The sequence below is a fragment of the Anopheles maculipalpis genome, chromosome X (assembly GCF_943734695.1).
Source record: "Anopheles maculipalpis chromosome X, idAnoMacuDA_375_x, whole genome shotgun sequence".
Classification (NCBI taxonomy): Eukaryota; Metazoa; Arthropoda; class Insecta; order Diptera; family Culicidae; genus Anopheles; species Anopheles maculipalpis.
The window spans coordinates 11338823-11365088 of record NC_064870.1 but is presented as its reverse complement, the minus strand read 5'-3'; the positions used below and the strand labels follow the sequence as shown (position 1 = coordinate 11365088).

The 26266-nt window shown below is 42.2% G+C and overlaps 3 protein-coding genes and 2 pseudogenes across 4 annotated transcripts in view; 1 reads left to right on the top strand and 4 right to left on the bottom strand.

Moving 5' to 3' along the window:
* Positions 1-26266, bottom strand: part of LOC126561809 (neurobeachin) — a 289107-nt gene that overhangs the window by 83739 nt on the left and 179102 nt on the right. The gene's annotated exons all lie outside the window — the stretch shown is intronic.
* LOC126556760 (uncharacterized) overlaps positions 1-26266 on the top strand; it is a 79270-nt gene that overhangs the window by 44390 nt on the left and 8614 nt on the right. The window contains exon 6 of one of the 2 annotated variants that reach the window (XM_050212248.1): positions 14337-14347. The exons of the other annotated variant lie outside the window; for it this stretch is intronic. The gene's annotated coding sequence lies outside the window, so the exon portion shown is untranslated. Of the gene's footprint in view, positions 1-14336; positions 14348-26266 lie in introns of those variants that run through there. 2 annotated transcript variants of the gene reach the window in all.
* On the bottom strand, positions 139-1235 carry LOC126563344 (mitotic spindle assembly checkpoint protein MAD2A-like; annotated as a pseudogene).
* Positions 5895-19687, bottom strand: LOC126563333 (ectopic P granules protein 5 homolog). The gene is made up of 14 exons (XM_050219972.1): positions 19667-19687; positions 18738-19494; positions 16074-17437; positions 15666-16003; positions 13812-14667; positions 13196-13731; positions 12373-12499; positions 11290-12279; positions 10578-10730; positions 10059-10494; positions 8038-8788; positions 7581-7934; positions 6572-6919; positions 5895-6498 (listed from the first exon to the last, which is right to left on the bottom strand). The coding sequence occupies exons 1-14, from the start codon at positions 19685-19687 to the stop codon at positions 5895-5897; spliced, it is 7635 nt and encodes a 2544-aa protein (XP_050075929.1).
* Positions 20707-21803, bottom strand: LOC126563325 (mitotic spindle assembly checkpoint protein MAD2A-like; annotated as a pseudogene).

Sequence of the window (26266 nt, the reverse complement as noted above, 5' to 3'; positions counted from 1 at the left end):
AATTTTTTAATTTTAATTTAATCTCATCCTTTATTACAGTGACTATCTGCTCGGGTACGGCCTTTTTATTTTTCAATAACATTTGATATAACGGCCGCAGGCCACGAGAGATTTCAAAATCAAAATTTCAGGTTTTGTTTAGTGCTTGTGCACTTTCACTTGCAGCTCGACTGTTTGTGCATTCGCTATTTCAAGACTACCGATTACCTCCTCATTAAACTCCTCCTCCATACCAGGCATTTCTCGGTAAACGTCTCCCTTCGTATGCAGAATTACGTCGAAGCTGCAGCGATCCTTCAAACACGGCAGGAAGCTGATCGACGCAAGAATCTGTCGCACAACGTCCCGTATCTCTGTCTGTATCTTTGCTAACGATTTTGTGGAAGTGGATGCCTTCTTCTTGCCCTCACCGGCTTTGTCATCGTACTGGGGCGTAATGTTGAAGTCCCACCGCTCCACTACTTCACTCGTCTCCACCGTTATGATGCACACGCTAATCTTGGTTATCATCTTTTTCATTATTAAATCCACAAATAATCAGGAAAACAGACCTTAAGTGTTTACCGGCAGAGCAGCTAACATCGGTGGGCAAAAGTGCGTGTGTTGTTGACCATGAACTTTGCTAAGTTTTGATACGTTTATCGCGCGAAACCATCACCGGTACCCCGTTGTCATCTTCCGGTAGGAAGTCGCTGGACGGATAAATGCTCCGTTGAAATATGATCGAATTGATGCTGTACTCTATTCAAGAAAACGTAACGTAAACGTAACGAAACGTAACGAAATCAGGCAATTGGGCAAGAGTGCCACAAACTTTTCGCTGATTTTAACTATAGTTGAGGTATACAAACGTAAAACTGTTGTTCAAAAACACGTGATCGCAATTCCGGATTGGTATTAACATCCCGATCGATCTCACATGGGATTGAATCCCCAGAATCAGATTCTTATTTTTTCATTAGTAGTTCAGAGAGAAGCAGGATGGTGTGTGTGCTTGTAAGCACAATTAGTTTCCAATAAAAGGTGGCCAAGGGTTAGAATGGATTCGACAGATCCATGACCGAAAGCAACACTTCTGTGACACGAACCTCTTTAGAACACGAAGTTACACCGATAACACACACGTGAAATGCTAGAAGCGCCGTGGGCTAAATCCGAATACCAGTAAGGAACTATGTGCTGGTCGTTATGAAACTATTTTTTAAACCCATAAAACGGAGGAATTTGTGAACCATATTTCCTGCAGGTCATAGAAATGAAACATCTGAACTGATATTTAATTGTTATATAATTTTCGATGATTTTAACTAGATGGACCGTTTTGCACCGTATGGATGGCTATTGAAATGCACCTACCGGTTCGAGACTTCAGGGCACGATGTGAGAAGGAGATTCTACGATTGTTTGATTCACCTGCGTCCCATAGACTGTACGCACACTTGCTCGGCTCGGAGAACAAAATAGTGCAAAATGTAGTAGCTTTTCCAGCCGTGTTTGAAATCAATTGCCGTAATGGGTGAGCAACAATAGCATACGGAATCGTTTGTATGAAAAATACCAAGTTATAACTCGCACGAACACTTCCTATCTTCATGCAATGACGAAATCTATTAAGAACTTCAACGCTTACAAACATAGAATTAGGTTTAATATGGCTTATGGGTAGAAAATGTTAGCAAACAATCAAACCCCAAACCCGTAACTCTACACAGATACAGAGTTAGCTGTTTGTTAGTTAGTATAATTTATTATACTACACTTGAACAGAACTATTCACCACCGATATCAGCGCTAGTCTTCTGGGTAGATTGATCCAGAACACAACTGTAGAAAGATGAGAAACAAAAGTTACTTTTACTGGTAACACTTTAGCTCAGTGGGATTCTGGGCTCCATTTTTACCTGGTGACACATTCAACTGATCGACGGAGACACCCAAAATGGCACTGGCTCATGGCAAGTCACCGTCATCGTTAAGTGAAGACGAATAATAAGCCTCGACCATGGATAGAGGCGCCAAATCCTCCTGTGATAAGTCCCCAACATCAGTAGCATCTGTTAGTGGCGGCAAATTTCCATTTTCGTCCATCAACATTCGATCGATCCTTTCGCGCAGGTTTCGTGTTATTTCAATCAATTCGTCTGCAGCTGTCAATACATTCTGCCATTTACGCTGCTCGTTAGCAGCGTGCGAAAATGGCTCATTTCCAGCATCGGTATGGCGAGTCAGTGGTCCCCGCGAACTTCCAATGCCGTCTAATGTAGATGACCCGATTTCCTGTGCGGTTGATGTTTCCGGCACGCTACCATCATCCGTTAAGATTGTTTTGATCCTTTCTTTTAGGTTTCCCGTTTCCTTCGCCAGAGCGGCTGCAGTTTTGATTACGTTCTGCATTTTATCCTCGTACATTGTTGCGCACTTATTTCAATATTGACTAGCGAACTGTAAACTAGACGCTTGTCTGCAAAGGCATTTCGAAGTTCTTCCAAATCATTCCCATCGTAACCATGGTAACAAGTGGTATGCGCACATTGAGATCGAGCAACTAGGATATCACAGAAACATACTTCGATGTGCCTACTTCGTTCCACGAGAGAATTTGTCCGCGGCCCCTTACAGTAGGTTCCTAATACCAGGCCCCTTATACGTCATTTTGCCGATTTGCCGTTATGATCATTTTGCCAAAATTAACCGGAAGTTTGTAGCTGGCCAGGATATCTAGGGCATAAAGCAGCATCTAAGAAAAAAAAAAAAAACGAAAAATGGTTTCAAATGAAATATCTTTAAATGAATGATGTTGCCTTGGTTGATTTTTACATCAGAAAACTGAATATCCTTGGTTTGGCAGCAAACGGAAAGTGCTGGACTGAGATGCTAGCAACCGAGCAAAGTGATCCACCTCTTCCGGGTGTGATGTTGTTCTGGTCGATCCAACGCTTCCGGGAGTGATATTGTGCTGGTAAGAAAATAAAACATGAATCAAAGACTGAATTTCCAACAAAACATCCCCTACACACTGGCTCTACCTTGCTGCTGAGCAGATCCAGCCTTCTTTCGTCATATAGTGGACAGGAGGTTTACTGGTTTATTGGTGCACCCCGACCAAAAACTCCTTGACGGAAAGATTATCCTGCACGAGATTTGTTTGGTTCATAGGGGCTGATTGTTGAAGAATTACAGTGTACTGGATCGGTAGCTTAATAGGAACATCCGTATCGATCATCCGAGATCCGTATCCACTAACCATAGTTGAAACGCTTGAAAAGAGGCTATAAAGTAGAGACAGAAGGTTGTAAAGAAAGTATGACTATGGAGACTCCAGACTGAAGATTCGTATGTAGAAAAAGCAACCCATTGGATTTCGCGACCAGGACTATGTTCTTCCGCGATCTTGACTCCTGCCTGTCGGAACCAGTTACGGCCTTCCGGAACCGTCTGCAACCATCGAAACTGTCCAAAATCGAACATCAAAGGAATCACACGTGCCGGAACCGGACCGGAACCGTGGTTGCGTTCCAGAGAATCCATCACTACTGTGCATGACAGAGTGATAATAACGACAGAGTTTCCAGTTTCCAGTGCGTACGTGATGACCTCGTTTTTTCTATGCTATCTTTGTTGCGTCAGCACAAGATTTTCCGAAACATCTGAACAACAAAAACCAGGAAACAACAAGGAAACAAGGAAACATTGCACTTACCGCAATATTCACAGTGCTTCTCCGTCCGTTTCCTGCAGACAATGTTTTGCACCTGCAGCTCCAGATTGCACAGCATTTGCTTCATCTTCTCCATCAGTCCCTTATCGTGACCGTACAGCGCTGAACACGGCACTTTGAACAAATCCGGCGAATCGGAACAGAAATCGTTCTCCTGGAAAAACAGTAGATCGATCACAAACCCAGTTTCGGCCCCAAACCCGTCTCCAGTTCCAGCTGTGGTGTTCAATGCCAACGTAAGACAATCCCTCGGCATACTAGCACGGGGCAGACTATTATCGACCAGAGCGGATGTTGGCTATGTTTTACCACTGAAAACAACTAAAGTGTATAAAAAACCAGGGACGTATGTGTTTTTATCACTTGAAGAACAAATAAGTACTACCTTAAAGAATGGACGAAATCGGACGCCCAGCACAGTCCAAGCATCCAAATGGAAATTGGGTCATTAGCCGCAGTAGCTTATCACTGGTGCTTCTAATTTTTATTTCCTCTAAAAGAAAACAAAACGACTTGTTCTTTGCTAAATCATTCCTACTAAAGTACTACTACTACTAACTACTGAATAAATGCGTAAACACACGCGTTCGATCTTTTCGGTTGTTTTCTTCAAAAACCGTTCTAAACCTACCGTTCAGCCATGGTCAAACTAACGATTGAAATGTTTCAAAAGACTTTTCACACCCGGAATTGAGTATTTTCATATTTATCGTCATTTTGTATATAACCTAATCTTTTAATCTCTTTTACGATAAATTGGTCGTGTTTTTCTTCTAATTTACCGAAGAAAATAAAAAGAAGGCAGTGGAGAAAATGTTACAATAAAACCAACCCACGATACCCACCACTACCCGCAATTCGACACTGACAAATCGATAGTTAGTTAGTTTGTTAGTTCTATTTAATATAATCCATTCGAACATAATAATTTTCCACCAACATTGATTATTGTCTCTTGCGTACTTCTGTCTGGGATACCGATAAAGAAGGAAGCTGTAGGAAGATACGAAAAACGTGCGCTCATTACTTGGACAGTTAACACACATTCACACAAAAGTACTATTGGCTGTCGCTTCATTTTCACCTGTTGATCCAATTGCAGACAGCGGAAATGGCAAAAATTCGTTTGATGTATCGGCATCTTCTTCAAAATCTGGAAACTAGGGGGATTCAGTCGAATGACAAACCCACCGAGGCTGGTGTTGCCCAATCAGTCTTCAATAACCAAAATGTAAGATATTGGATTATCTTGCAATTGATTTCCCGGTTGTTCCGGCACAGTTCCTTCCGACTCCTGTTGTTCTGCCGTTAGCGTACGCACAACTATAACATTGTAGTGAGTTGTATCCAATGGTATTAGCTCTTCAACGGTCTCATCTGTGAAATCATCGACAATATCGTAATCCTCTTCGATGTCAATTTCTTCATCTCCGAATTCATCTTCTGGTGGGAAGGGAATATCTTCAACTATATCTGACTCTCGCTCCTTCGCGGGATATTTGTTAATGTCGAACTGCATATTCGTACCGTCAATTGCAAACTGACGCTACCAACTTAGATTAAGGAGCATCTCATCCAAACCATCCAATGTTACCATGGTAACAACATCCTGGGCAATGCGTATAAGGCGCGGAATACATGATGAAATAACTTTCTGTAGTAGCTTAAAATTAGCTTCTCGTGTTAGGTCAGGAATGGTGGATGGACCCTAAACACAACACAAGCTCTCCAATGGAGCTGGAAATTTTGATAAAAATGCGAACGTCGTTGCGTGAAATCGGGGAGGATGTTAAAAGCTTGCAACACTATAGTGATCGGACCGAGTTTTATCGTCGCTGGAGCGATCTTGACAACGAGCTGTAAATGCGCATCACGCGCAACATTTCGACTCGACTGAAGCAATGATTGAAGTGTGACTACAGGAAATATTTTGGATCGTCCTCGAAGAAATGATAACGACGGGACAGTAAACGTTTCAGCTTCTTAGTAAGGACTTCCAGTGTGCGTAATCCAAATCGAAATGGTAGGAAAGTGATAAAAAAGGTTAAGTTTGTTGCTTTGTGTTCGCCTTTATTAGTTTAGTTGTACGATCGGGTGCTATGTACAACACAGAAAATAACAAGAAAATTCAATATGATTGTTACAGAATGGAATGGACAAGCCTTCAGAAAAATTTTTATATTCCTCCCATATCACCAATAATCGCTTCCTGTAGAGTGTTGAGGAAGGGTTCTGCTAGACTATCTAATACAACTATAATATCTTTGGCTTGTTGTAAGATTTGGTGCGGTAGTTCCCGCTCGCCACCGCGAGTACCGACGATCGCATCAATGATCCGGCTTTGGTGCTCTTTATAGACAGACGCACTGCACGCGGATTTAAAATGTTCCATAGCCGTTGTGGCAATTCTTTGGCGGGAAGCACGTTTTTCCGGTGCGATCAGTAGTTTTTTAAGCGTAAATGGTTCGGTGCTCCCGTCAGCATCGCTGTAATCGTCCGTTTCGGAGCTCTGTTCGGGTGGTGTGCGACGAGCATAGGCATCGGCCAGCAGAGCAGCAAGCGCGTAAGCAATTAAACAATGGGAGGTACGCGAACCTTGAGCTTTCTCCTTGCCGAAAATTTTCTTAAGGACTCCCAGCATCCAGAATGTGTTGTTCTCACTTACGTCACCAAGCAGACCGATCACGGTCCGAATGGTTTCGTGCGGTTCCGGCTGTACCGAGAGAAGGGCATAGATGATCGAGCACCAGAACGGATAAAGCTGACATTCGACCGGTTCCCTGCAAGATGTGCAAATGAAAACACAGTTATCATTATTCGGCAACTTTGACGAGGTGTTTGTGTAAGACTTACAAGACATGCACCTCAAGACTATTCAACACTCCGCGCTGGGCTACGGGGTCACCACGTGTTTGGTGCCAGCGGTGCAAGAAATGCAGTTCCAAGCACAGTGTAAAACTGTGCCGGAACAGCATTTCGAACTGCCAGCGACCAATCGTCGTGTGGCCGATAGCATGCCACGCCTCTAACCATGACACGTTGCACCGGGAGCGAAAATAATGACTAAGGGCCGATTCGAGCAAGCGCATCCAATGTTCGGTAGGGCTGTCCAGCAAGTTGGCCGATTCGAATACGCAGCGTATTAGGAGCGGTGAGTTGGTATCGTTTTCTAGCATGGCAATTAGTTCATCTACAAAGAGGCTGCAGGAGAGAGAGAGAGAGAGAGAGCGAGAGAGAGAGAGAGAGAGAGAGAGAGAGAGAGAGAGAGAGAGAGAGAGAGAGAGTGGGAAACGATTAGAAAGATTTGGATGCTAACGTATTGAAATTTTGGGGCTGCCCCCGGTGATGATGCGATTACGGCGCCGGCACTGCAAGGTACAACCTTGCAAGGTCGTGTTCACAATGCACGGCAGGGTACAGTTACCGAATATATGCTACAAAAGTTTGAAGAATCCTATGTAACTATAGTTATATCAATATAGCAGATAAAATCCGTTGTAACAGAAATGAGCATTGTTAACAAAATCTTAATTGTACACCTAAACAACTATGCTTTTATGGGAAATATTTACTTTGTTAAAACTTATAAAAATATACGTATATATATATACAGGTGGCCGGAATGGTTACGAATGAATTAGAATTAGATAGAATTCTTATTGTAGAGATAGGTGTTAGAAATATAGATTTTAGTAGCGCCAGAGGACACCGATCCAGAAACCTGTAATATTTGCTCGTATACGACCAGACAGTGTTATAAGAATCCCTATAAAGCTTCTAGATAATTAGCCTTTTCGGACAGTGCTTGCCTGCACCAGAACAACAAGCAAACAAGAGATCAGATAGCTTAAGCATACCGTACCTTAGCGTGCTCTCAGTTTGCCACTTTTTGATGCTCGTTAACAGTTCCGCCATCATGGCCCGGGCCTCGGCCATGATGGCGGAATTTTCCCGTCGGTTGTCGGTATCCGTGTGTTGCTGCTGCTGCGGCAGACCTTCCAAGACCGCACTTATCGCAGTAAGCAGTTGCTTGAAAGCACCGCTCAACTGTAGCCGAACATTTTCCATTTCCTTACCACCACCCGACACACGCCCTGCGTTCATAAGCATTCGCACGATGACACTAATGTGTAGTTTGCGCTTCAACAACTGCATACCTCCCGGCACCAATCGATTTGCTTCATTGATACGCATTCCTGCAACAACCTCCAGAAATCTGCGTTGGGAAGAATGCGATCAACATGTTAGACGTGTAAAAAATAAAGCACTAGCAATACAAAGCAAAAACAATTTAAAAAAGCATTGATTCATTCTACTACCTGATCAGTGCGTCATCTAGCTCACGGCACGGTGCCTTCGTTGTGCGTAACATACTGCTAGCGTCCCCTGTCATGACGAACCAATCCAGTGCCGGGGTAAGTTCCGCAACGTGTAACGATTCCCACGTCAATCCCGCGAAATACTGCAGCAACTGAACCATTGCCGCGCGCACTTTCACATCCGAGCGTATTACCGGTTCGTACGCTAACCGTACACAGATAGCTAATGTTGCAGCGTGCGTTCGTTGCAACCACACGGGCAATGGACCATGCTCAGCGCCCATGGTCCAGTTACAGCGCACAAACACACACGCAAGCAGCTCATGACACTCCGGGGTGTGATGTTCGAACAGGAAGTGCATCCGCTCTATCAGCATCTCGGACGGTTGCAAACGATCCCAGGGAAGATCCAGTACGAGTGTGTTTAAGACGTAAAGGGCGGATATCATGATGCGCGCATTGACGAACCATTCCACATACCAGTGCAGGAAGTACAGCAGAATTTGGCTGCCATGATCCGTGTCGGCGTAAGCGACCAACACCTTCTCGAGTGCGTATTCGACCGTCTGGAGCAGTACGCTAAACATCCACTTGGCCTTATCGTTGTTGGCATGTCGATTGGATGATTCTTTCGGTGACGACGGGTGATTTGAACTGAATCTGCCCTGTTGTAGAACAGGCGTTTCTGCACCGTATGGTATAACCCACGGTTCAAACATGCGATACACAGCCGGCAACAGATGTTCTTGTACTAAAACAACACACACGTAAGAGGCGTAACACAATTATTAAAACAAATAACGATTTGAAATTGTTAAGATACTGTAAAGAACTACAGTCAATGAGAGTCAATTGGAGTAATTGCGTGGTTTTGGCTGTGCAATCTACGAGCAAAATTCCCATAAGTCATAAAACAAGTGGACTCTTCGAATGGATTAACCTTCGTTTCAATGACCAAAAATACACCCTATTTCTACAACCACCTATATTCGGGTAGGTCATAAGGCCGAGGGCCACGAGAGAATTAAAAATTTGTTATCCAACTAATAAAAATTAGTGAGGAATTAAAAAAAATTCTTGTATTTAGTTTTTGTTTTCATAGTTTGTAACATCTATATTTAAAGTAGCTTATCAATCACACTTTTTGTATGAATATATGTATTTTTCGTTCGATTGAACCTAATTTTTTATTGTGTAAATGTGAGAAGTAAACAATAACCATCCAAATAAGTCGCACTGTTGATACTTCTTTTTACAAAGTCATGTAGTCAATTTATACAGACAATGAAAATAGCCAAAGGAGTGTCGGATAATAATTGTCAAGTTGTTGTTATGGTTCCAAATAATTCAAACGATAAGCAATTAAGCAAGCAAACGTAAATGAAGTATCGGTATGGCGATTATGCATTGAATCTCTTTTAAAACAAGCTCTCACGTTACAAAAATTGACTGTTCAGCTGGAAAGTAAAGCGATGGTTCAGTCATTCATAAAGCCAAAAAAGGGACAGAATATGCAAAAATTTGTAACATAATATGATCATTATGAGATAAATACAAATAGTTTACAGCTCTAGAAATGAAAAATAGGATTTTTTAACTCACAACTAAATGTTATAAGCCCGACAGAAAATAGTGTCTTCTTTCTTAAAAATTCCCTGCAAATACGACAAGCAGCTCAAAATGAAACACTGAACACTGAAGCAAAATATATGACCTGCCCGGGGTTATAGAAAAAAAGAAATAATAAATTGAAAATTAAGTTAAAAGCTTATTTTAAAAAATACAAAAATGTGCTTTTTTCCTATATGATAGAAAAAATGTTTTTCTATGCATTCCAAAAAGTTTCAAGCTGATAGCTCCCTTAATATTAAATGTTATTGGAAAATTAAAATGCTAAAAATACCCAGGTGGTCATTGAAATAAAGGTTAACTCGTTGGATATCATGGGCGCTCCCACTACACTTCAATGAGATCAAACAATGTTTAATAACTAATGAACTACAACATAGGACACTACTCACCAGCTCGGATCCGATTGTCTTGCATGCCGGTAGTGAGAAAGCTGTGTGACAATAGGCCTAGCAGCATGCCTAATACTTCCACGTACGCACCGTGCCGTTTGTACATACCGTTCCAAGGGTACGCAATATCACGCTGCCATGCAAAGTGTTCCGTTACGGTCACGATTACTAATTCCAACACTTCGAAGCTTAGCACCGGTTCAGTGCAGTTCACTTCGGCGAATTGGCGATGTGCTTGGCACAGGGCACTGTCCTCCATTGACATCTGCAGGTCAGGAAGATTGGCCCGAGAACGGAGCACATTCAGCAGCCGGAGCAACATCGTCGGAGGTAGTGTCGGCCATTGAGAGTAAGCGTTTAACGTGTGCTCCACCATTTTGCCGAAATTGTTCGGGAATTGGTAACTGGCAAAGATTTCCAGATGGGATAGTAAAAGCTAAAAAAAAATTAAACGAAAAACGAGCTTAGCGTAGTTAACATTCATAAGCGAATATGAAGAATTCTGGGAACAATTTTTACATGGGAGAACTGTACATCCAGCTCGGTTTGGTCAACGGAGACGCTATCAGCCGTGTGTAGTTTGTACATGCAAAGCATAATCAGCCTGGCAAACTGGTCCACCTCATCCGGAGTGATACTGTGCTGCTGCTTGAGCCACTTGGATAGATGGAGCTAAAAGAAATACGTATACAGTAAGCAATACATAAAGTTTAAATTTATGGCAAAACAGGTTGGTAGATAAGTTGAAGTCCATGTGTGGTTGCGGCACAGCAAAATGAATTAAAATTGTTGTAAGTTTTGGCTAACCTTATACGTGTGTTTTCACACACGTATGTGAATTTGATAGCTATAAGTTAATAGCTATAATAGAGTGCCCCGAAAGCTCACAATCGACCAGAAACAACAACGGGTGGTTTGAATCTTTTAAACCGAATTTTTGTGTCAATATATGACGATGGACGATACAATAGGGAACACACAATTTTCTATTCGCAGACTAGAATTGTAATTGAGCTTCAATGATGAAGTAATTGCTAAAACAGAGGCCTATTGTAAGGCCTAGCGACAAACTATATTTTTGAAATAGGTACGAACAGATAATAGATCACTTTAAGCACTGCTTCACTTTCGAAGGCAATTAAGTTGAGCAACAAAAAAATCCTTTTATCGTGGTTAGGACTAAGACTTATCTACCCACATGTTCATATAGCATATCCCTCCTGGTTTCTACCTTGTTGCCGAACAGATCCACAAATAAGCTTCGTTCGAGATTGCCCGACTTTTGCTTAACCAGCTGACCGTACACCTTCATCAAAGGACGAACCGGTATGCGACTATTCTCCAGCATGGCAACGATCACGCTGGACGGTTTCCGGCCGTCTTCTAGCGCACCCGCAAATATCTGTCCAACCTCTTCCAGCATTATGTTCAAAAAATCGTTTCGGTTCGTGTCCAAACCTAGCCGCACCGCAAACGTTAACGGCGGCTCGAAGTTCGCATCGGACACTTCGTGCAGCAGCGTGCGTTTCATTGTCCGGATGGCTTCATTCAACGTTTGGGCCGATGCTCGATCAATCTCCGAGCAGTAGTCCATAAACAGACTGTTCCCCAGCTCGCGCAACATTATCGTGTGCTTCATTATGTAGGGTGGAACGTTATTCATTCGGTTCAGGAACGCTTCCAATGCTACCAACCGGGCTTGGATACAAGTATTTATTTTTGTATCGATTGCGACACATTTCGAGCGCACCATGATTGTTGCTGCACCGGAACAGATCAGCATGTTGCACCTAAGCTGGTGCTCGGACTCCTTGACCTCGTTGACGTGCAGTTGCTGGTACAGCTCGAACAGCTCATTTTGACGTATTTTTAGCTCGTTCTTCATCGGTAAGTACGTTTTGTCGATGTACTGCTTTATGATCCGTACACACTCGGTGATGCGCTTTACTCGTCCCATCGGTGGTGTTTTTAGCGCATCGGCAAGATCTTTCAGTTCGGTCCGATGCTCCGACACGGGTATCGGTAGTGGATCGGTGTAACTGTTTTCCAGTCGGCGTTTGATTGCCTGAGTTGGTGGTAGCTTGATAGTGGCACCGCATACAGTTTTATCCTTCGCCGACGAGTGATGCGGAAGTACACGGTAAAGATTGTGCCACCCTTCAATCATCATACGGTGGACTACCCGGAGGATCTGCGTATTAGTGCACTCCGGCCAAAATATCTCGATAAAGAAAAATAATAAACATTATCATTTGAGCTCGATCATCTTTTTGAGATGATTATGGATGAAGATAGTATAACAATAACAACTTACCTCTAAACCGTAAAAGATTGATTGTAGTTGTTCTGTGGCGTATTGTTTGGGTAGCTTGATTGGAGCATCATCATTTATTTGATTGAGATCTGTATCGACTAACCATAATTGGAACGCTTTTACGAGGCTATAAAATAGAGACAGAGGGAGGTAAATACGTTATGGGGTCGCCTACTACTTTATACACCAGATTCAAGAGGTAGATGCTTTTAAATAGATTAAGTAAAAATCGCTTTCTCAAACTTTTGCACAAAGTTTCTTCAGAAAGTGAAATTACATATGTTACACTATTGTGTGACAAATGCCATCCACTGGGCTCCAGTAGAATCGATCGGATAGTGGAAAACATTTTAAAAACAATGGAAAAACAATGTAGGACCTAACGTAAGGAGATATGCGTACGAAAAGAATATGCGTGCTAGGTAGAATATGTACGCACAATATACCTGAAATCGTTCGCACAGTATACCTGAAATTCATGACGACTGAAAATGGTTTGTAATGGTACAGTGTGACCCCTGAAACGATATTAAACAAAATATCATTTTCCCGGGTTTTCTGAGAAATTCCCGGTTTTCCCTGTTGAGTGCTTGTATATAGCGCAATCTACATATAAGGAGGCATCTTTATTTGCTATTTAATCGGGCCTGTTTTCAGTGCGTACGGTATTATCTCGTTTTTGCTATCTTAATTCTAGGATTTAACTAGTCGTTCAGTTAATGTATCATCAAATAAATTGTTCATTCGTTACCGTTTACACAGTGAGGATAGACGCTACATATTGGACAAGAAAAACCAATGAAAAAGGGAACATTACACTTACCGCAACATTCCCGGTGAATCTTCGTTCGTTTCCTGCAGAAAATGATAATGCAGCTCCAGTTTGCACAGCAACTGCTTCAGCTTTTCCATCAGCCCCGAGTCGTGATCATACAACCGATCGGCAACACCGTGCACCTCGTCCCCAACGTCGGTAACACGTGTCAGCAGCAAGGTGAAAAATAATTGCCACAGCCCCAAATACAGTGGATGTTCAGTGTTTGCACGCAGTAAATAGCGCGCCACTTTGAACAACACCAGCGCATTGGCTGTGGGACAAGAATCCTTGCCCTGTACACACGTCGTCGCCATTACCTCGCGCAGTGCCGCATCTATCTTGATGGTTCGATTTTTCTTCAGCATGCGCAACAATTTCAACCACAAACCCGTCTTCTGTTCCAGCTGCTGATGTTCAATGCCGAAAACGAGCAATGCCAAAGCAACACAATCGTTTGGCAGTTTGCCGTACAGTAGCGGTGGCTCGGTGCCGAGAATTTTCGACCAGAGTGAATGTTGCTTATGTTTTACTACTGCAATTGACTAAAATGTAAAAAGAAAAAAACAAATTAAACGAATGGAACGTCAGTGTTTTTGTCGTTTTTAGATCAAAGAAATATTACCTTAAAAAATGGACGGAAACGGTCGCCCAGCGCTTTCCACGCATCCGCGTGTCTGAACGAAATGCTGGCCAGTACGTTCATCAATCGCAGCACCTTGACACTGTCGCTCCAATTTTTTATCTTCACTAACCAATCAAACCACATGCAGACGAGCGACGGCGGAGTGGCGTAACCCTGATGCCAGTACATGGCCGCCTGCGAGACTATCATAGATCCCATTTTGCCCATACTAGCCCCTTCCAGCAGTTTCATTGCGAGTGTATAGTGCTGCTCATCGCCAGTTTGTCTTGACCAATCCAGTATGTTATCATTCTCAACCAGTTCCGCGAGGATTCCGATAAATTGATCATTTTTCGCCAGTGCATGAGGACAATCGGTAAACAGGAGGCTGATGAGTTCGAGACAGCGCACTACAACGGTATCGAGATGGTGCACCTCGTACAGTATACGCATCGCTTTCAAGCCTTCCTGACAAAACACTGGCACCCAGTGTCCCATCTTGGTGGACAGTAGCGCGCAAAGGCACGCTACTGGACACTGCTCCTTTATTGCCCTCTGCAATTCTTTCACGTGCACAGATAAAGGCAAAACCACTTTTTCCACCTGGCTTGGATCTTCTAAGAATCGTCGTATGTTCTGCATCGGCTGATCAAAAGCATGTATATGTAGCTGCAGCAACAGAAACAGACAACGCTCCTGATAGCTACGGTGTTCGGCTTGTTGTTCCGCAGTAACAGCCACCGATGGGCCACCGCCGTTCGAGTTGTTTAGGACAGGTTGATGCTTTCGATATGCAACAACGATGTTATAAGCTACAATGTTTTGTAGATCCTTCTGTACAGGTACAATAAAGGAACTGCGATTATATGGAAAACTAGATAACAAAAATGGAAAAATAATTAGTAATTGTAAATAGTTGTTTTCAATAAAAGAGGTTTTTTACATGATAATGTAAAAGCATCAATAATGTTGGTAATGATTTCAGATAGGCTGACCAGACGTAATATAAGACAACAAAAGGATATTGTTTACCATTTCTTTTAAAACCATTAGATGACAATCTAGCTTACCCTACAGTACTTCATCTCTGAAGAGTTTACCAAAATCATTGATAATTTTGAATTATCTGCTAGTGCTATGCGTACAGAGTAAGAGTGACTGAGTTTTTTTTTTTAATTTTTCTTCTGAATGATTTAAACAAACTTCTCACAAAGAATTTTTAAAACTCTTTTGAGATTCGAATCACAAATAGTGTTAAAACTCCTTTGGCAATCGTTAGTATTAAATTCACTACCAAAGAGTTAATAGACACCAGAGATATTCTAATTGCGAAGAATGTTTAAACTCTTTTGAGGAATCGGTATTATCAAACTCAGGCCCAAGGAATTAATACTCGCCAGAGGAATACGAAATGCAAAGAGTTTTTAAACTCTTCTTTGGGATTTAAATCGCAAAGATTATTTAAAACTCTTTTACAATTCGAGTCAACATAGGGTTTTGTGAAAAATGTTTGCGACTCGAAGCGCAGCGAGTTGTCATAGCTGTTATGAGAGGCGTGACGTTGTTATGAGAGCTACAAGCCCCCTCGGCCATTAAAAGTTAGATTAAGTTAAAGGTGGAAATATGTTGAATATTTTCATAGGGTACCAAGGTACCTATCGTCATATTTATTTTTATGTAAGGGGCCGCCTTCTGCCTGGTTGTCTCGCGACTCGCAAAAGAGTTGTGAAAATAATTAAATCCCGGTAGGGAGTAAATAAGACTGAATAATTCCTTGAAAAGAGTTGTTATTCTCATCACTACTGTCAACCGATAAACCCTGTTAAATGATGTTGCCGGTGAATGTGAACGTACCTTGTATCCCCATACTGGATGTACATCAGCAAACCAAGCGATAGCTTATGGTAGATGTGCGTTCGTGGGTATTCTAGCAGCATGTAAATTAATCGTTCATAATTTAGATGGTCCGGACGCCAGCGCATTATCAGCTGTTTTTTGCCACTAAACACCTCCAGCAGTGTGTTGCCCTTCATTTCCCAACAATTGGCAATAGTTTGTCGACGGTTCTCATCCTCCAAAGCGAGTGTATTCAGCATAAAGGACAGTACAGACGAGGTCCGTTCCATTAGTAAATGAATTTGATCCTTCATTTCTACAAACACCACCGCGTCCGCTGGTATTGCGGCAAGCAACTAAAATTAGAGAGGAATTTTTTTTGTTATAAATCGGATTTGGACAACTGATACGAAGAACCTTTCTTACCTCAATCAATGTTGCCGCAACGGTAGGTATAAATGTACCATCTTTAGTTGCATCGCGTGTTAGCGCCAAATCGACAAGCGGCTTCAGCATATTGTACAGATCTTGAGGCGATTTCTTTTTAGCCAGCTGTTGCTCAAACTCTTCCATCAGAGTGCAGTTGTTCAGTAACCGGTGGCTGCTTTTCCAATAGTCGAAATCAGGTTTTTCGCGAATGCTTCGATTTACCATGGTGGCATATATCCACCAGCAGGCGCATGTACTTAGCAACCCAAATGGCAGCGTGGACAGATGGCGTGTCAGGGCCACACCACCACCATGAATCAATAGAACAGCACGGTACATGAGCGTATCGAAATATACCTGTACCACTTCACTTTCTTCTGACTGACGGTTAAGTTTGTGCGCTTGGCGATACAATCGCAACACATCACCCACAAATTTCACTGCATCGTTAATGAGCAGTGCCAACCGTCGGGCAAAATGGCTGTAGCGTGCAATGCCTCTACCGTACATTAGTAATCCTCCGCCCAGTATAGCGATCAGTTCGTTGGAGAACGAGAACAAAATTAAAATGTTCACCGTGGATAGATGTTCCGGGTTCAGCTGTTCTGCATCCAGATGTTGCGCGCGTTCGATGGTGCGCTGTAGAAAAGTATCGAACAGCCGCCGGAATGGTATTTGATCAAGCAATGCAAGCAAATCACTTTCCTTGATCGGCTGGATTCGTTTATCCGCGCTGCTATCCTCACCATCGCTGTCGACCCATTCGAAATCATCGCCCGCTTTCGCTTCGTTCACTAGTGACGGTTGTTCGATGGTGGCAAGCGACTCGTCTACCGGCACCACGAATGATTGACGCGCGATGATAGGTCGTATCAATACGTGGATGAGCGTAAAAATAGTATGTATTTCAATGTTGGTTAGCGGCTTATTTTGATTCCCAAATGCAAGTGGATGCACCAACACATGGGCCCATGTGTCGATCCCTTTCGGGAAGCGTAACAAATGGAACATCAGCCAAACGCGCTCATCATCACTGCCGGCGCGCAACATACCCGTACCGAGTTGGATGAACCATTTGCGCAAATCTTGCACATACTGGCATTCATCACCCTTGTCGCAATCGCGCTGATGCATCTCGGCGCGCAAAGCATTTCCGATAATGCGTAGCTTGCATCGCAACAAGCCCGATTGCTCGTAACCCGGTACCGATGGATCGGATAAGTTCTTTTCCACCATCGTGCGCGTGTAGTGAAGCTGTATCAGTGCTTCCTTTTCCTTCGTTACAAACCGATTGAGCAGAGCGGACAATTCAGCCTTGGCTTCCGTACACCGTTCAACGTTCAGCGTGGCAACCCTGCATTGTAAAATTCAAATACATTAGTAAATTTGTTGTAAAAGCGTTTATAAACGAAAGCAACTTTCACTCATGCGAAAATTTCATTTCAGTTGACAAAGTTTCTGTTCTCGTGATTGAAGAACTTTCAAATGTTACTTCGTAGATGCGTGAAGAAATCGGAATGCAATCGCTATCGGAATGCAAGTGTGTATTCAATTAAATGTATTTATTTTATTTATTTCAAGTATGACGGATTGCGCCGTATTGTCAAAAATTAAATGTCAAAATTTAATAATAACTGTCAAAATAAGTCTGCGAACTGTTGTTACTTATTTATACAAAAATCAAGTAACAAATTTATCCAGACAATAATAATAGATAATCGTTCTCAACCATTTCTTAAGGTTCCAAACAATGCAAACGAATTGTATATTGCCCACTTTTGTATAATTCAAGCAATATCACAGGCACACGTAAATGAAGCAAAAGGCTGGCAAAAGTATTTTCACCCGTATCGGTATGCCGATCATGCATTAAATCTTTTCTAAAATAGGCTCTCCCATTACAAAAATGATTATTCAGCTGCAAATTAAATCGATTGCTTACCAAGGAATGGATTAGTCATTAATAAAACCATAAACGGGAGGGATTATGCTGAAAGTTTTGATAGAATATGATTATAACGAAGCATTTATCATATTCTATCCATCCTATCCATCACTTCCTAATTCTACTATTCGACACAACAAAAGCCTCGCATTTTAACGGCTGACTCACACAAAATAAATAAGTTTTACAACACAAAGATTGTCAATTTTGAAATAAAAACTGCTGATCACAGATGCAACAATGCTGATCACAGAGAACAATTGCTGATCACAGATGCAAGGAGAGTACAGCATTCGAAGTGAAAAATAAAAAGAAGATTCTTTTTTATGTTATTCGTGTCACAGTAAATAGTTTCTTGAAAATTTCTTGCAAATATGACGAGCAGATCAAAAGCTACCAGGCTTTATGATACGGCAAAATACAAACTCCCATACAAAATGTATGACCTACCCGGGGTACGTGATCATAGAAAATTGAAAATTTGACCATACGGCGACGTGATACTTAAAAATAAATATATAAATATGCTGAAATCTGATTTTGCTATATGATAGAATTTTTTTTTATGTTTTTGAAGTTTCAAGTTGATAGCTACAGTAATATTAAATGTTATTGAAAAATTAAATTGCAAAAGATACCTGTGTTGGTGTTCATTATTGTAAAGGTTAAAAGTACAGCATTACTGCTGAATTGTGTTGTTCACACTTACCAATTATTCAACGATACGGACAGTAACCGTGAATCGGCACATTGGGCGAACTCGGTGACCTTTGTGTGCTCTATGTCCCAACATTTATGACGCAGGCTAGAAATTTGCGATCGGCTCACCAACCGCTGTATCATTACATCGCAATAGTAGTGGTACGAGGACCGGTATGCTTGTAGCATCCGCTGTAAATCGCTATCGTCATCGGCAGGATTTTTCGCTTGCGGACCTTCCGTCGTAATAAACTGACGTTCCAGCCCATCCACATACCGCCGATAGCGTTCCAAATTTGGCGTGGTCTCCTCAATACACCACTCGAACAGTGCGCTTATACGGGGCGAAAAAACTTCATCTATTACGCATTCGTAATCATCTTCGGGCGAGCTAATTGCACCTTTGGGGGTGATATCCATATTCGAAAAAGTGCTGTCAAATTGCTCGCTACCAATGTTGAGCTCGCGCAAATCCGGATACAGCAATGAGGGAAGCTTGTCAGAATCACCGCAAATCGGAGCGGTCGGTTTAAAATCAGTCAATAAATCAGTCTCTTCAAGCATTTCATCGCTGTTTTTCGTATCCTCCATCGGTGGTGCGAGTTCTTGCACGGCGTCTGGTAAAATCAATTCTTCAGGCTCGTTCAAGCTAACAGCGGGTCCTGCTTCTTCTGCTGCTGCTTCTGAAAAAGCAACTGGTGGTGGTGATGCTGCTGCTGTTAAAGTCGACGGTTGCTTTTCCTGCTTTTTAGCAGCTTTGCTGCTGCGCTTTTTCTGCAACATTTCCAACGAAAAAGAATAACGAAATTCCGACACGTTCAATGCAGTTGGTGGGCCATTTTGTGTTGAACGAAGAACAAATCGTTACATTTCAACACACACACAGAATACAGAACACGGTCAGTTAGTTTTGGGTTGGCGTTCGGGAAATGCATGTTCTTCTTACCTTTCGCTTAATTTCTCCCATCTCCGACGAAATGTTCCAGGAACGTAGCAAGCACAAATCCTAGGTTAGGTGTATCCGTGCAGGAAGCGTACTCTCGTAACTACGCGCAAGAACAGAAAGGCGAATTGAAAATGGTTTATAACCGTTGAGCTCTAACGATTCTCGCTTGCTCAATGCATGAGCACAGTAACGCCAACAAGGACCAACTAACAATACTTACGAAATCCCACACCACAAAACGCTGCTCGTACCAGTCGAACAGAAATCTGTTCAGTTTGTATATCATGAAAACCCAATCGTCCAATTGCGCGTTCACCTACTTTCTCACTTCGTCAAGAAACTATACCTAACGATGGTCTTCTGAGAACTAACAAAACAAAGCAATGGGCAATGGGTAGAACACGACTTGACATGTTTTGGCGCGACTCACAGGTAAAGCCCGAGATACGCCATACTCAATGCACATATGCTCACTTTTCGATGTTTAAAGCCAATGATAATTCATACTTGTTTTTTACCGAGAAAAAAATTGGAACATTTACAACTTTTTTAATTTCAAATATTTACTTATGAAATAAAAATATCATAAATAAGTTATAGGATATGTATGATGTAGCAAAAGTTTCGCTAGCTGCACGATTAGCAGTCCCGATCGAAAACGCGTATATCGGGGATTACCTGTACATGCGACGGCGGCAACTCAAGAGTACCAACAATCGCCATACGAAGCACGGATAAAGCGAACGCTGCACAATGACACGGTTTAAACACATTACCGCTTTTTGGTCCTTATTGTAATAACGCAGCGAAATTTAAACTCACCGTTTGTACGGCACATATTTCTGTTGGATATATTAGTAAACACAATTCCGCGATTACTAAACGACTAGCATACATAATTTAATTTTTTAATTTTAATTTAATCTCATCCTTTATTACAGTGACTATCTGCTCGGGTACGGCCTTTTTATTTTTCAATAACATTTGATATAACGGCCGCAGGCCACGAGAGATTTCAAAATCAAAATTTCAGGTTTTGTTTAGTGCTTGTGCACTTTCACTTGCAGCTCGACTGTTTGTGCATTCGCTATTTCAAGACTACCGATTACCTCCTCATTAAACTCCTCCTCCATACCAGGCATTTCTCGGTAAACGTCTCCCTTCGTATGCAGAATTACGTCGAAGCTGCAGCGATCCTTCAAACACGGCAGGAAGCTGATCGACGCAAGAATCTGTCGCACAACGTCCCGTATCTCTGTCTGTATCTTTGCTAACGATTTTGTGGAAGTGGATGCCTTCTTCTTGCCCTCACCGGCTTTGTCATCGTACTGGGGCGTAATGTTGAAGTCCCACCGCTCCACTACTTCACTCGTCTCCACCGTTATGATGCACACGCTAATCTTGGTTATCATCCTTTTCATTATTAAATCCACAAATAATCAGGAAAACAGACCTTAAGTGTTTACCGGCAGAGCAGCTAACATCGGTGGGCAAAAGTGCGTGTGTTGTTGACCATGAACTTTGCTAAGTTTTGATACGTTTATCGCACGAAACCATCACCGGTACCCCGTTGTCATCTTCCGGTAGGAAGTCGCTGGACGGATAAATGCTCCGTTGAAATATGATCGAATTGATGCTGTACTCTATTCAAGAAAACGTAACGTAAACGTAACGAAACGTAACGAAATCAGGCAATTGGGCAAGAGTGCCACAAACTTTTCGCTGATTTTAACTATAGTTGAGGTATACAAACGTAAAACTGTTGTTCAAAAACACGTGATCGCAATTCCGGATTGGTATTAACATCCCGATCGATCTCACATGGGATTGAATCCCCAGAATCAGATTCTTATTTTTTCATTAGTAGTTCAGAGAGAAGCAGGATGGTGTGTGTGCTTGTATGCACAATTAGTTTCCAATAAAAGGTGGCCAAGGGTTAGAATGGATTCGACAGATCCATGACCGAAAGCAACACTTCTGTGACACGAACCTCTTTAGAACACGAAGTTACACCGATAACACACACGTGAAATGCTAGAAGCGCCGTGAGCCAAATCCGAATACCAGTAAGGAACTATGTGCTGTTCGTTATGAAACTATTTTTTAAACCCATAAAACGGAGGAATTTGTGAACCATATTTCCTGCAGGTCATAGAAATAAAACATCTGAATTGATATTTAATTGTTATATAATTTTCGATGATTTCAACTAGATGGACCGTTTTGCACCGTATGGATGGCTATTGAAATGCACCTACCGGTTCGAGACTTCAGGGCACGATGTGAGAAGGAGATTCTACGATTGTTTGATTCACCTGCGTCCCATAGACTGTACGCACACTTGCTCGGCTCGGAGAACAAAATAGTGCAAAATGTAGTAGCTTTTCCAGCCGTGTTTGAAATCAATTGCCGTAATGGGTGAGCAACAATAGCATACGGAATCGTTTGTATGAAAAATACCAAGTTATAACTCGCACGAACACTTCCTATCTTCATGCAATGACGAAATCTATTAAGAACTTCAACGCTTACAAACATAGAATTAGGTTTAATATGGCTTATGGGTAGAAAATGTTAGCAAACAATCAAACCCCAAACCCGTAACTCTACACAGATACAGAGTTAGTTGTTTGTTAGTTAGTATAATTTATTATACTACACTTGAACAGAACTATTCACCACCGATATCAGCGCTAGTATTCTGGGTAGATTGATCCAGAACACAACTGTAGAAAGATGAGAAACAAAAGTTACTTTTACTGGTAACACTTTAGCTCAGTGGGATTCTGGGCTCCATTTTTACCTGGTGACACATTCAACTGATCGACGGAGACACCCAAAATGGCACTGGCTCATGGCAAGTCACCGTCATCGTTAAATGAAGACGAATAATAAGCCTCGACCATGGATAGAGGCGCCAAATCCTCCTGTGATAAGTCCCCAACATCAGTAGCATCTGTTAGTGGCGGCAAATTTCCATTTTCGTCCATCAACATTCGATCGATCCTTTCGCGCAGGTTTCGTGTTATTTCAATCAATTCGTCTGCAGCTGTCAATACATTCTGCCATTTACGCTGCTCGTTAGCAGCGTGCGAAAATGGCTCATTTCCAGCATCGGTATGGCGAGTCAGTGGTCCCCGCGAACTTCCAATGCCGTCTAATGTAGATGACCCGATTTCCTGTGCGGTTGATGTTTCCGGCACGCTACCATCATCCGTTAAGATTGTTTTGATCCTTTCTTTTAGGTTTCCCGTTTCCTTCGCCAGAGCGGCTGCAGTTTTGATTACGTTCTGCATTTTATCCTCGTACATTGTTGCGCACTTATTTCAATATTGACTAGCGAACTGTAAACTAGACGCTTGTCTGCAAAGGCATTCCGAAGTTCTTCCAAATCATTCCCATCGTAACCATGGTAACAAGTGGTATGCGCACATTGAGATCGAGCAACTAGGATATCACAGAAACATACTTCGATGTGCCTACTTCGTTCCACGAGAGAATTTGTCCGCGGCCCCTTACAGTAGGTTCCTAATACCAGGCCCCTTATACGTCATTTTGCCGATTTGCCGTTATGATCATTTTGCCAAAATTAACCGGAAGTTTGTAGCTGGCCAGGATATCTAGGGCATAAAGCAGCATCTAAGAAAAAAAAAAACGAAAAATGGTTTCAAATGAAATATCTTTAAATGAATGATGTTGCCTTGGTTGATTTTTACATCAGAAAACTGAATATCCTTGGTTTGGCAGCAAACGGAAAGTGCTGGACTGAGATGCTAGCAACCGAGCAAAGTGATCCACCTCTTCCGGGTGTGATGTTGTTCTGGTCGATCCAACGCTTCCGGGAGTGATATTGTGCTGGTAAGAAAATAAAACATGAATCAAAGACTGAATTTCCAACAAAACATCCCCTACACACTGGCTCTACCTTGCTGCTGAGCAGATCCACCCTTCTTTCGTCATATAGTGGACAGGAGGTTTACTGGTTTATTGGTGCATCCCGACCAAAAACTCCTTGACGGAAAGATTATCCTGCACGAGATTTGTTTGGTTCATAGGGGCTGATTGTTGAAGAATTACAGTGTACTGGATCGGTAGCTTAATAGGAACATCCGTATCGATCATCCGAGATCCGTATCCACTAACCATAGTTGAAACGCTTGAAAAGAGGCTATAAAGTAGAGACAGAAGGTTGTAAAGAAAGTATGACTATGGAGACTCCAGACTGAAGATTCGTATGTAGAAAAAGCAACCCATTGGATTTCGCGACCAGGACTATGTTCTTCCGCGATCTTGACTCCTGCCTGTCGGAACCAGTTACGGCCTTCCGGAACCGTCTGCAACCATCGAAACTGTCCAAAATCGAACATCAAAGGAATCACACGTGCCGGAACCGGACCGGAACCGTGGTTGCGTTCCAGAGAATCCATCACTACTGTGCATGACAGAGTGATAATAACGACAGAGTTTCCAGTTTCCAGTGCGTACGTGATGACCTCGTTTTTTCTATGCTATCTTTGTTGCGTCAGCACAAGATTTTCCGAAACATCTGAACAACAAAAACCAGGAAACAACAAGGAAACAAGGAAACATTGCACTTACCGCAATATTCACAGTGCTTCTCCGTCCGTTTCCTGCAGACAATGTTTTGCACCTGCAGCTCCAGATTGCACAGCATTTGCTTCATCTTCTCCATCAGTCCCTTATCGTGACCGTACAGCGCTGAACACGGCACTTTGAACAAATCCGGCGAATCGGAACAGAAATCGTTCTCCTGGAAAAACAGTAGATCGATCACAAACCCAGTTTCGGCCCCAAACCCGTCTCCAGTTCCAGCTGTGGTGTTCAATGCCAACGTAAGACAATCCCTCGGCATACTAGCACGGGGCAGACTATTATCGACCAGAGCGGATGTTGGCTATGTTTTACCACTGAAAACAACTAAAGTGTATAAAAAACCAGGGACGTATGTGTTTTTATCACTTGAAGAACAAATAAGTACTACCTTAAAGAATGGACGAAATCGGACGCCCAGCACAGTCCAAGCATCCAAATGGAAATTGGGTCATTAGCCGCAGTAGCTTATCACTGGTGCTTCTAATTTTTATTTCCTCTAAAAGAAAACAAAACGACTTGTTCTTTGCTAAATCATTCCTACTAAAGTACTACTACTACTAACTACTGAATAAATGCGTAAACACACGCGTTCGATCTTTTCGGTTGTTTTCTTCAAAAACCGTTCTAAACCTACCGTTCAGCCATGGTCAAACTAACGATTGAAATGTTTCAAAAGACTTTTCACACCCGGAATTGAGTATTTTCATATTTATCGTCATTTTGTATATAACCTAATCTTTTAATCTCTTTTACGATAAATTGGTCGTGTTTTTCTTCTAATTTACCGAAGAAAATAAAAAGAAGGCAGTGGAGAAAATGTTACAATAAAACCAACCCACGATACCCACCACTACCCGCAATTCGACACTGACAAATCGATAGTTAGTTAGTTTGTTAGTTCTATTTAATATAATCCATTCGAACATAATAATTTTCCACCAACATTGATTATTGTCTCTTGCGTACTTCTGTCTGGGATACCGATATAGAAGGAAGCTGTAGGAAGATACGAAAAACGTGCGCTCATTACTTGGACAGTTAACACACATTCACACAAAAGTACTATTGGCTGTCGCTTCATTTTCACCTGTTGATCCAATTGCAGACAGCGGAAATGGCAAAAATTCGTTTGATGTATCGGCATCTTCTTCAAAATCTGGAAACTAGGGGGATTCAGTCGAATGACAAACCCACCGAGGCTGGTGTTGCCCAATCAGTCTTCAATAACCAAAATGTAAGATATTGGATTATCTTGCAATTGATTTCCCGGTTGTTCCGGCACAGTTCCTTCCGACTCCTGTTGTTCTGCCGGTAGCGTACGCACAACTATAACATTGTAGTGAGTTGTATCCAATGGTATTAGCTCTTCAACGGTCTCATCTGTGAAATCATCGACAATATCGTAATCCTCTTCGATGTCAATTTCTTCATCTCCGAATTCATCTTCTGGTGGGAAGGGAATATCTTCAACTATATCTGACTCTCGCTCCTTCGCGGGATATTTGTTAATGTCGAACTGCATATTCGTACCGTCAATTGCAAACTGACGCTACCAACTTAGATTAAGGAGCATCTCATCCAAACCATCCAATGTTACCATGGTAACAACATCCTGGGCAATGCGTATAAGGCGCGGAATACATGATGAAATAACTTTCTGTAGTAGCTTAAAATTAGCTTCTCGTGTTAGGTCAGGAATGGTGGATGGACCCTAAACACAACACAAGCTCTCCAATGGAGCTGGAAATTTTGATAAAAATGCGAACGTCGTTGCGTGAAATCGGGGAGGATGTTAAAAGCTTGCAACACTATAGTGATCGGACCGAGTTTTATCGTCGCTGGAGCGATCTTGACAACGAGCTGTAAATGCGCATCACGCGCAACATTTCGACTCGACTGAAGCAATGATTGAAGTGTGACTACAGGAAATATTTTGGATCGTCCTCGAAGAAATGATAACGACGGGACAGTAAACGTTTCAGCTTC

What these genes read in the sequence shown, in the direction of transcription:
- LOC126563333 (XM_050219972.1), bottom strand. Translation starts at nt 19,687, where the DNA reads ATGGGAGAAATTAAGCGAAAG. An exon ending in TTGCGGCAACATTGATTGAG is followed by an intron (nt 16,004 to 16,073) that starts GTAAGAAAGGTT and finishes CTCTAATTTTAG; the next exon opens with TTGCTTGCCGCAATACCAGC. An exon ending in AGACAATCGGATCCGAGCTG is followed by an intron (nt 8,789 to 10,058) that starts GTGAGTAGTGTC and finishes GTGTTGTTTTAG; the next exon opens with TACAAGAACATCTGTTGCCG.